Source organism: Mobula hypostoma, chromosome 20 (assembly GCF_963921235.1).
Source record: "Mobula hypostoma chromosome 20, sMobHyp1.1, whole genome shotgun sequence".
Classification (NCBI taxonomy): domain Eukaryota; kingdom Metazoa; phylum Chordata; class Chondrichthyes; order Myliobatiformes; family Myliobatidae; genus Mobula; species Mobula hypostoma.
The window spans coordinates 19,747,759-19,759,946 of NC_086116.1; the positions used below are offsets into that span (position 1 = coordinate 19,747,759).

At 40.6% G+C, this 12,188-nt stretch overlaps 1 protein-coding gene across 4 annotated transcripts in view; it reads right to left on the minus strand.

Annotated features, from left to right (window-relative positions):
* The window catches only part of LOC134359363 (proton myo-inositol cotransporter-like), a 169,136-nt gene that overhangs the window by 13,773 nt on the left and 143,175 nt on the right, over positions 1–12,188 (minus strand). For all 4 annotated transcript variants that reach the window (XM_063072499.1, XM_063072496.1, XM_063072495.1 and 1 more), the window contains one exon: positions 774–899. In XM_063072499.1, the coding sequence (XP_062928569.1) occupies positions 774–899 (126 nt within the window). The remainder of the gene's footprint in view (positions 1–773; positions 900–12,188) is intronic.

Consider the following 12,188-nt stretch of genomic DNA (forward strand, 5'->3'; position numbering starts at 1 on the left):
TAAGGGACTTGAGCATACGTGTTTTTTCGTATCGGTGGTGGTGGGGTCTGAAATCCGAAAGATTCTGAGTTCCGAAATGCAATGGGCCCCAAGGATTTCGGATAAGGGATTGTGGACCTGCATTTTAACTGCACTTTAGATTTGCAGCTTATCACTAATGTACACTTGCAATCCTTTGAAAAGCCATCAGTTTGACCACAAGATATAGGAGCAGAATTAGGCCATTTGGTCTGCTCCATCATTTCATCCTGGCTGATCCAATTCTCCTCTCAGCCCCAATCTCCTGCCTTCTCTCTGCATCCCTTCATGCCCTCCTGTGGCATCAATTTCCACAGAATCACACACTAGCTGAAGAAATAAGAAATAACTTACCTCCTTTCTAAAAGGACACCCCTCTATTCTGAGGCTGTGATCTCTGGTCTTAGGCACTCCCACCATGTTTGAAGCAAGCAATTTTTTCCCCAGGAGACAACTTAATTTAAAATAGCATTATTTTATACTTGTCCTGGTTTTGTTACTTTAAGATGATATTTTAAGATTTGAAAATAGCACGCACATATTCTGACCAATTTTGGACAGAGAGCAAAGTAACACAAAGGATTGCAGATTCATATTTTTGGATGTATATTCTTTGTCAAACACCACTTTTGACTCAGGTACAATACTACCTTTTCTCTTTTTCCTTATTTCTCCCAATATACAATCTAGCTTCTCCTTCAATCGGCTTTTTCTGCATTCATAAAGATTAAAAATATACAACTTGAGTCTTGTACCTGCCCCAGGCAGCACTGGTATCAGATCTGTTGCTCACAGGAACACAGGATGATTCTGTTACATTAGGATGTTGCATTTTAAAACAGAAGCCACAGTTTGGATCCAAGATACAACTGTCGCAAAATCTAGAAGTAAAAGAAATCAGTATAAAGATTGGTAATGTCTGAAGAAAACATACATATGTTCAAAGTATACTTGTTTTACAATATCTCAGAAAGAATTAAAGTGAAATTGTTCCCATCTGCCTATAAGGAGTTTGTACATTCTCCCTGTGGGTTTCCTCCAGGCACTCCAGTTTCCTCCCACAGTCCAAATACCTACCAGTTGGTAGGTTAATTGCTCATTGTAAATTGTCCCGTGATTAGGTTAGCATTAAATTGAGGGATTTGCTGGGCGGTGTGCCTCGATGAGCCAAAAGGGCCAACTCCGCACTGTATCTAATAACAAAAATAGTTTACACTATTACATTCATGACATTGCAATTTAGAAATTAAGTAACTTTATAGTTCATGAATCACACCTCAAACTCTATTTTTAAGCTTATGAACAATATCTGACTTGGCACCAGCTTGAACAGAAATAGATTTATAACAATATCATATTCTTATGGTTCATTACTTTCATTTTGAAGTAACCATTTATCACATTATGTTTTTATTCTTTCACCTAGAGGGTGCAGTTTATAACATCACTAAATATGATCAGTGACAGCAGAAACACCACAACAATCTGGTGAATTTATGAGTGTAGTCTCAATCCACTGTCACTCCAGTGCCATAGAGAACAGAATGAGACTTGCCTGGTCAATCAGGTTACATTCCATTTTAACATGTTAATAACAATACTCCCACATTAGAAAATCTTTTAAACTACTGTTACACTTTTAATGAAAAGCATAAGATAGAAAAATTAATTTGTCTTATAATATTTTAGTTTGATCTGTATCCTACATGGACAATTCTTTGTATACTGATTGCAGTGAGATTTCAGAAGCACTCTAAAACAAGATCTACACAAAACAATATAGATCAGCATTTAAGGGAAAAGTCACTGAGAAGAAAATGAGAATGTTTCCTCAAGCATAAGCAGTTTTCATTAAGTACACCATGGCATGGATATCATCCTCCATATTGAATTTTTTCCATGGTCAATATCATTTGAAGTGAAGGACAGGAGTTAGAATATGCTTGCATTTCAAGCTACAATGAGAGAACTTCAAAACACTTACAGACGGAAATCAGTTATCTTGCATAATGCACAATGACAATAGTTCCAAAGAAACTTAAAGGTATCTTGCAGGTAGTTAGAAAAGTAATTGAATGATGTAACAGGCACAGGTGGTTTTATTGCAAGAACAAATATCCACAGCATGGTGTTTTGTAAACCACCCTTAGTATGGACACAGTATATCTCACCATTTATCCAGGTGTTTTGAAGATGATACAACTGGTGTAATGAAGGGGTCCCCAACCTTTTTCGCACTGCGGGCCGGTTTAATATTGACAATATTCTTGTGGACCAGCCGACCGGGCGGGGGGGAGGGGGGGTAGGGTTACCAACGGACAAGAGTAGCAGTCAAATACGTTGTGTTTACCCAGAGAAGGACTACAATGACCATGAAGCCTTGCGCGGGCACCAGTGCACATGCGTGTATGTGCCGATTTTTCTCTACAAGTCGTTTTTGGCGATTCTCTTCAGGGGGTGGGGGGAGTGTTAATCACGACCGGAATATAGGTGACAAGTGGCTAATACACTCAATTTCGTTTCTAAAAGGGTTTGTCTAACGAATTTAATATTAAACACACAGCGCATATTTTCCTCGCATGAATATAGTGATAAGTCAATTATCAGGGGAGCTTGAAGTAAATGCTGAACGAACTTGCAGTAGAAGTGGTAGAGGCAGGTTCGATATTATCATTTAGAGAAAAATTGGATAGGTATATGGACAGGAAAGGAATGGAGGGTTATGGGCTGAGTGTAGGTCGGTGGGACTAGATGAAAGTAGCGTTCAGCACAAACCAGAAGGGCCGAGATCGCCTGTTTCTGTGCAGTAATTGTTATATGGTTATATAAGTCACTTATAATTCAATAGCATCATAACATTTTAAGTACCGTTTGGATATTAAACACACAGCACATATTTTCCCCATATGAACATATAAAATCATTGCAACACACTAATATCGCTGAATCAGTGGGAGCCTTGGGCTTGTTTTCCTGCAACAACACGGTCCTAATGAGGGGTACTGGGAGACAGCGATACTCAAAGGGGGTTCCTTATGTCCAGTCTATTCCGCAGTTTAGTTTTCGTTGCATTCATTGCAGAAAACTCCGCTTCACAGAAAAATGTTGGAAATGGAAGCAACGTTTTCAGTACTTTTGTGGCTTTCTCAGGATATTTAGCCTTGACTTTGATCCAAAATGCCGGCAGAGATGTTATATCAAACATACTTTTCAGCCCGCTGTCATTTACAAGCTTAAGGAGTTGATCTCCTTCCCGCGCTGACATGGATGATGCGCGGGTAATGACCTCGCATGTGTAATGGCTCAGCAGTGGGTGTGACAGGGAACGAGGAAAGGTGCCGCTGACTCATATCGCCAAATCATATCGTTTCCTCGTGGCCCGGTAGCACACGCTTTGCGGCCCGGTACCAGTCCGCGGCCCGGTGGTTGGGGACCGCTGGTGTAATGTATTGTATACTACAATGGGCAGACCAACTAGCCTGATGTCAGTAGGAAATATAATACAATCTATTACTGACAAATTGATAGCATTGTAATAGTATGGAAATCCAACAAGATGAGTTCAGTCAACATGCTTTCCTGAAAGGAAAAATCATGTTTGATAAATCCATTTTTAAAAATTATAAGTAACAGAATTCCTAAGGGAAAACTACTGGTTATGTAGTGTTTGGGCCATCAAGTGATGGTAAGATGCCCCAAAAACAGAATATGGACATGGTGATACGACACTGGTATTGATGGAGGATTCACTAATGGACAGAAAACAAAGGGGCCATGTGGAACATTTTTGAGTTGGGAAGCTCAGAGTAATGGGGTGGTGCAGGGAAAATACTAAGCAACTCACACAAAATGTTGGAGGAACCCAGCAGGCCAGGCAGCATCTATGGAAAAAAGTATAGTTGAAGTTTTGGGTTGAAACTAAAGTCCAGTCCTGCCAAAGGGTTTTGGGCTGAAACGTCGACTGTACTTTTTTCCATTGATGCTGCCTGGCCTGTTGGGTTCCTCCAGCATTTTGTGTATGTTGCTTCGATTTCCAACATCTGCAGACTTTCAATTGTCAGGGAAAATACTAGGTTGGGTGGTAGTGTCACTTTTAAGGATAATGCAGAATAACTTCTGTGTAAATCAGATAGATTATAGCAACAAGTCATTATTATTTAAACGGTGAAAAATTGACATTTGTTAGTGTTCAAGGGAATTTGGGTACCTTTGTTCACAAATTATTGCATGTTGACATGTAGGAAAAGCAAGAAATGACGAAGTATTGGCTTTTATTACACGTGGATTTCAGTACAAAGGTACAAGCCTTACTATAATTATATAGACCCTGGTAAAACCACTTCCCACATTTGGAATGTTGTGTACTTGCCTTGAATACTAAGGATGTGTTTATTACATTAGATTCTGCAGTGGAAAGGAGGGAGGAGGATGCTCCATGAGAAAACACTAACCAGACTGGGCCCATAGTTTAGAACATTGAGAGAATCACATTAAAACATTAAAAGAATTCTTAAGGGGCCTGACAAAATATATACATGTATGATGTTTCCTTTCAATGGAGGGGCTAGGGACAGTGAGGGATCAAGAACCGGTTCCAAATTAAGTGAAATTCTGGTGAAATTAAGTGCCCATTAATCATCTTTTATTAACTTGTCCACAGCATTCTGCTTCCAGTGGGGCAGCAGACAGATCTGCATATACAATAAAAGAAGCTTTGAAGCAGGTTCCTTTTGCTCCATGACGAACAAAAGATCAGGCAACTACTTGTTTAAATATTCTACAACAATATGTTACTGGTTTTAGTACAAGAGAATAATCAATAAGTTAGTCTTTACCATATTATGCTTAGTAAAGCCTAACCAAGAGTAGACAGCAAACAAACTTGAAGCAAATGGAGAGACACGAAAGGTTTCAAGAACAAACCAGGAAATTATAGGCTGGTCAACCTGATGTCTGTAGTGAATAAATCACTGGAAGGTATGCTAAGGGATAGGATTTATAAGGATTTGGATAGTCAGGGCCTGATTGGAGATAGTTAGTGTGGCTTTGTACACGGTAGGTCATGTCTAACTAATCTTGTAGACTTTTCCAAGTGGACCACCAGGAAGGCTTATGAAGGAAAGGCAGTGGACATTGTCTTCATGGACTTTAGCAAAGCCTTTGACAAAGACCCCCATGAGAGCTTGCCCCAAAGAAATATTGACCAGATCCCAGCCTGCACTCTCTCAAATAGCTTAACAGGTAGAATCTCCTGATGGCTAGCCATCTTAATTTCATTTCCCACTCCTATACTGTATGTCCATGGATTCCTCTACTGCCAAATTGAGGCTGCAAACAGATTAGAGGAGTAACATCTCACATTTCATTGTGGTAGCCTCCAACCTGACAGTAGCCCCATTGATTTTGCTATAACTTGCAGTAACCATTCCCCTCTATGACCCCCCCCCCACTGTTATTGCTTATTCTTCTGGCTTGATTACCATTTCTCTTTTCCTTCCCTTTCCCTCATGATCTGAACATCATCAATACCTTCCTCCCTTAGTTCCTCTTCTTTCCATTTATTGCACTGTCCACTGTCTATTTTGTTCAGACCTTTGCCTCTTCCATCACCTTCCAGCTTCTCTCATCATTCCTACTCCTCCCTCACCTATCCACCTTGCCCCTCTCAATTTGACTCACATTTCACCATCCCCCATCCTTTTATTCTGGCTTCTGCTCTTCCTTCCAGCCCCAATGAAGGGCTTCCAGCCAAAACGGCAACTGTTCATTTCCTTCCGTAGATAATGTTTATCTTGCTCTGTTGCTCCAGTGCTTTGTGTGTGCCAAAGGCAATCAACTCTCAGCAATTCCATCCAAGTGAAACAGTTAGTGAGCAGATGAACAACTGTACATTATGAAGTAGTACAGAACATATTTAGTATGCATCAGAAGTTTCCATGTAGATCACATCATCACAGCAAACATGTAGCTCAAGGCACTGAAGAAATTAGTGACAAGGAATCTATTCCTGACATTAGCATAATTGGTACAGAACAGCAAAGAGTAAAGAATTCTCATGGAACTAATTCAATGCCAGATAAAATAACCTTCTTGAAGATTGAGTAGACCATGGAAGCTAATCCACAGGCTAAATCTCAATGACTCTTCTCTTCAGAGGAAAAGACTGATGAATGCAATGTACATTTTTGGTATAGAACAATGGTATTGTGTAAATACAAAGAATAAGGAACACCTGCTTGTGTTTCTTGCTGATAAGACTAGAATAAAGAAAACCATCATGATTTGAATGTCCAATGAACATGAACGTAGCTGGAACTGCTAGCAATCCAGCAGAATCCAAATCCACTCAAGATATATTATAATTTTCTAGAGTAACCAGTATTGTGTCAAGATGCAAATATGATTGTAGACATTTGTAATTGTGACCAAAAATGGTAGAACTATTAGACTTCAGGTATGTAAAAACACTGGTTAACAAAAGAAAACAATGTAAATGCAGTATTCTCAATTTAATCCTAATATTAATGTGCACAAGTAAACATAAAAAAATTGCTAACATTGTGCTTGCTCAACTTACTTTTATTTGCTGATGTTAAGTCCTGACAGCTAAGTTTTGGAACAGCTGCAAGCCCAGAATGGGATTCAGATACACAGCAATCTTATACTTAACGTCAATAAGACCAAAGAGCTGTTTGTGGACTTCAGAAAGGGTAAATTGAGGGACCACGAACCAATTCTCATAGAGGGATCAGAAGTGGAGAGAGTGAGCAATTTCAAGCTCCTGGGTGTCAAGATCTAGAAGGATCTTACCTGGTCCCAACAGCTATAAAGAAGGAATTTGAGGAGATTTGGTTTGTCACTAGAACATCTACAGGCGTACCATGGAGAGCATTCTGACAGGCTGCATCACTATCTGGTTTGGGGCGGGGGTTTGTGGGGGCTGATGCACAGGATCGAAAGAAGCTCCATCATGGATACTAGCCTGAATAGTATCCAAGACATCTTCAAGGAGTGGAGCTTCAGAAAGGCGGTGTCCATCATTAAGGACTGCATCACCCACTTCTCATTGTTACGTCAGGAAGGAGATACAGAATTCTGAAGACACACACTCAGCGATAAAGGAACGGCTTCTTCCCTCTGCTATCCGAAGTCTAAATGGGCATTGAATTCATGAACACAAGCTCACTTATTTTCAAATTTCTGTTTTAGCACTATTATTTTTAATTTAACAATTTAATATACAACTATATACTACTGCAATCCATTTATTTATTTTTCTCTATATTCTCTTGTATTGCTTTGTACTGCTGCCGCCAAGTTAACAAATTTCATGACATATGCCGGTGATATTAAACCTGATTCTGATTCTAAACAATCCATCCATGAAGAACTAACACTGAATCTCAGTGCTGAATGGTGCTAAGTTACTAGTTTAGCAATTCTTGTACACAAGTTGATTCTCAAGTCAAACTAATCCTTCTCCTTTACATTGGGAAGTCAAGTGTAAGGGTAAAGTATACAGGTGTGGCAAAATGGTTAACAATCCCAACCAAACGAGTTAAACCAACTGCAGATTTGACTCACAGATCATGCTTCAAAGAGCCCCTCTGTTGCCCATTCAGCTAGACCATCACCAATGCCCCATGAACTTTGTTGTCCAAGAGCAGGAGATGTGGAAGTTGTTCAGGAACTAAAATATCAAGAAGACTGCTGGCCCTGACCCTGCCTCCCCTGCCGTCTTTAAACACTGTGCTAACCATCTGTCTATACAAACATTTTCAATCAGTCTCTTAAACTATGAACTGCTCCAGTGTGTTTCCAGAAATTCCAATCTCCAGCAAAATCAAACATCGCTGGACTCAAAGACTATAGGTCAGTTGCACTCACACCAGTTATAATAAACACTTTTGAATGGCTCATCATGTCCTTTCCCAAATTTATAACTCAATTTTCTAGATCTGCTGCATTTCACCTACAGAGCCAACTGATCTGTCAATGTTGCAGTTAACATTGGTCCTGAACTCACACTACAATGCCTCGACTCCCCAGGTGAATACTGGATGTAAGGATTCTCTTTGTTGATTTCAGTTCAACATTCAATTCCATCATCCCTAAATTACTGCAAGAGAAACTCTCCAAACTTAATGTACCAGATTCCATCTGCAGGTGGATTACAAAGTTCCTCTCTGACAGGAGGCTGTATGTGAGACCAAGCAAGCACATCTCCACATCCTGCTCACTCAGCATAAGGTGTGTTCTCTCCCCTCTCTTATTTCTCCATACTCCAATGACTTCAACTCCAGTGGTCCATTGATTAAATTGATAAAAATTTGTGGAAATATTGTGGGCACTACCCACCCTGCAAGCTGCCGTTTGCTAAAGCTCCCTTCTGGAAAGTGATTAAAACAAAAACTTGATAGCATCTTAAAAGGTTCTCTCCCCACCCTCCAACAACACCCCCCCCCCCCCCGCCACCCCCGGAAGTTAATATAATCAACCATTCACACTGTGTGCAGTTCTGAATGTCCCGTTACTGGAAGGATGTAGAGACTTTTGAAAGGAGACAGAAAAGTTAATGACCCGCTGTAACCTCTGACAGCCCTCCACACTATCCACATCACCTGCAAACCTTTGCCATCAGCAAATTTACTAACCCATCCTTCAGGTCATTTATAAAAATCATAAAGAGTAGGGGTCCCAGAACAGATCCCTGAGGCACACCACTGGTCACTGACCTCCATGCAGAATATGACCCATCTACAAACACTCCTTGCCTTCTGTGGCAAGCCAGTTCTGGATCCACAAAGCAATGTCCCTTTGGATCCCATGCCTCCTTACTTTCTCAATAAGCCTTGCATGGGGTTCCTTGTCAAATGCCTTACTGAAATCCACGTACACTACATCTACTGCTCTACCATCATCAATGTGTTTAGTCACTTCCTCAAAAAATTCAATCAGGCTCGTAAGGCATGACCTGCCTTTCACAAAGTCATGCTGACTATTCTTAATCATATTATGCCTCTCCAAATGTTCATAAAACCTGCCTCTCAGGATCTTCTCCATCAACTTACCAACCACTGAAGTAATGGGAGTTTCTGTCTAACTAATTTTGTGATCCCCCCCCACCAAAAAATTAATAACATGCATAGCGTGGTTGACGTGACTTACATCAACTTCAGAAAGGCCTTTGACGAAGTCTCACATGGGAAACTGGTTCAAAAGGTTAGAGTCCAAAGTTGGCACACTGGATGCAAAACTGGTTTGGTAATAGGAGATAGAGAGTGACCATCAAGTCGGAATTTTTCTGATCAAAAACCAGCCATTTGGCCCAACTCATCAATGCCAGCCAAGGTGTTTTCCTGAGCTAGTGCAAATTGACCGCACTTAGACCATATCCCATTAAACATTTGCTATCTAGTGCCTTGAAAAAGTATTCAGCTCCCACAACTATTTTCACATTTTAGTCTCATTTTCTAACTTTTAATATTTATTGACATAAAACTTGTGCTTATCTACAAAACATTGTGCATCATGCCAAATGAAAAGAAAAATTCCAAAACCCATTAACTATTTACTAAAAATTAAACACCAAAATCGTGAGGCTGAAGAAGTATTTATCCCCTTTGTAATTACTACGCTAACTTTCCTCAGGTGCAATACTGTATATTACCGTACCGATTCACCCAATGTGGTGATGTAAAAAGTCCGAGGGTCACCTGAATAAATACTCCACTCTCTGTAAGGTGCAACAGTATGGTAGATTTTCAACAGACCAAACCAAAATGAAGACAAAAGAGCATTCAAGGCAAACCAATGAAATGATAATAGAAAAGTATAAATCAGGGGAAGGGTATAAGACCATCTCAAAGGCACTGAACATAGCTTGGAGCTCAGTGCAGTCCATTGTGGTAAAAGTGGAAAAATATGAAACCACTAGGACAGGCCTCCGCTCTAAACAGGGCCACTGGAGAAGAATGGCACGTGTAGGAGAGGCTACTGTGACGTCAATTGTCACTGAGTGAGCTGCAGAAATCAGTGGCTGCAACTGGAGATGAAGTTCATAGCCCCACAATTTCTAAGGCCTCGTACAAATAGGGTATTTATGGAAGAATGGCAAAGAAGCAGTTCTGGCAAAAAAAAATATTCTTGCCTGAAAAAGACTAGGCAAAGCATCATTTAGAAGATACCGTAAAGATGTGGAAGAAGGTTTTGTGGTTCCTTGAGACTAAAGTGGAACTTTTTGGCCTCAACCCTTGGTGGTACATGTGGCACAAATCTAATACTGTGCATCAGCCAGGTAAAACCATCCCTACTGTAAAGTATGGTGGAGGTACCATCGTGCTATGGGGATGCTTTTGAGCAGTAGGGACTGGAAATCTGGTCAACAGTGATGGGAAGATGAATGATGCTAAAAACAGAGAGATCCTGAATAAAAAACTGTTAACAGTACTCATGGTGAGGCCTCTCAAAATTTGCTAGCCCTTGCCAAAAAAAAACTTAAATTGGACAATGACCCAAAGCACACTATCAAAGCAACCATGAAGTGGTTTCAAATAAGGAGAATTGATGTCCTTTAGTTGCCCAGAGTCCTGACCTTAACCCGATCGAACATCTCTGGCAAGATCTCAGGATTGCTGTCCACCACTGCTCCCCAGTTAACCTAGCACAACTCGAGCAATTTTGTAAGGAGGAATGGGAAAACCCTAAAGGTGATGTAAAATGCTTTAGAAAGAATGTGGCAGACATTCACCTAGATAATAGAGTGTGTCTTATGCGGATTGATTGAGTGAGTTAGGAATTTTCTCTTTGTAGAGAAGGAAGATGAGAGTATATAAGATGATAAGAGGCATAGACAGTGCCATTCTTCCAGGGTGCCAATGGCTAATACAAGAGAGCATCATTTTAATAGAATTTATGTAAGAGGAACCTACATACAAAATCATTACCCTGTTACAAATAAGTACCACGAAATAACAGCCAGTACTCCGCATACAATTAAAGGATTTAGTTTTATAATTCTTAATTTGAAAAAGGAGTTAGTAAAGAAAGAACTAAAAAAACGAAAAGGGGCCATTTAGTGAAACAGTCTAATGTGCACAAGCTGGAGCTCACGATTTCCCCTTTGCCGATCCTCCTTCGATTCGACTCAGGCTCAAATCCTACGTCCTCCTCTCTCCCACATCTTCTCTCTTCATCTCCTTAACCGAACCCCTACTAGGATATTTACCATGGTATGGGAGTTCAGAACAAGAGGGCACACAATTCTCCTATCTCTTATCTTCAACAGTAACCCAAACAAGCTAACACGAGAAGTCACAGTTTTAAGGTGCTTGGAAATAGATACAGAGAAGATATCAGTGGTAAGTTTTTTTTTACGCAGAGTAGTGAGTGTGTGGAATGGGCTGCCGGCTACAGTGGTGGAGGCAGATACGATAGGGTCTTTTAAGAGACTCCTGGATAGGTACTTGGAGCTTAGAAAAATAGAGGGTTATGGGTAACCCTAGGTAATTTCTAAAGTATGTACATGTTCGGCACAGCATTTTGGGCTGAAAGGCCTGTATTGTGCTGTAGGTTTTCTATGTTTCTATCTTCTTCTATGTCAGCTTGCAGGTTGAGTTGGTGGTGAGGAAGGCAAATACAATGTTGTCACTCATTTCAAGAGGTCCAGAATATAAGATCAGGGATGTGATACTAAGGTTTTATAAGGCACTGGTGAGGCCTCACCATGAGGTACTATGAACAGTTCAGGGCTCTTCAACTAAAAGATGTGCCTGCATTGAAGAGGGTTCAGTGGAGGTTCACAAGGATGATTACACGAATGAAAGGGTACCATACGAGGTTGTTTGATAGCTCTGGGTCTGTACTTGCTGCAAATCAGAAAGATGGGGGGGGGGGATCTCATTGAAACCTTGAAAGGCCTAGACAGAGTAGATGTGGAAAGGATCTTTACCATGGTGGGGAAGTCTAGGACAAAAGGTCACAGCCTCAGGAAAGAGGGGCGTCCATTTAAAACAGAGATACGGAGAAATTTCTTTAGCCAGAGGGTGGTGAACTTGTGGAATTTGTTACCACAGGAAGCTGTGGAGGCAAGGTTGTTGGGTGCATTTAAAGTGGAGATTGATAGGTTCTTCTTTGACCATGGCATCAAAGGTTATGGGAGAAGGCTGAGG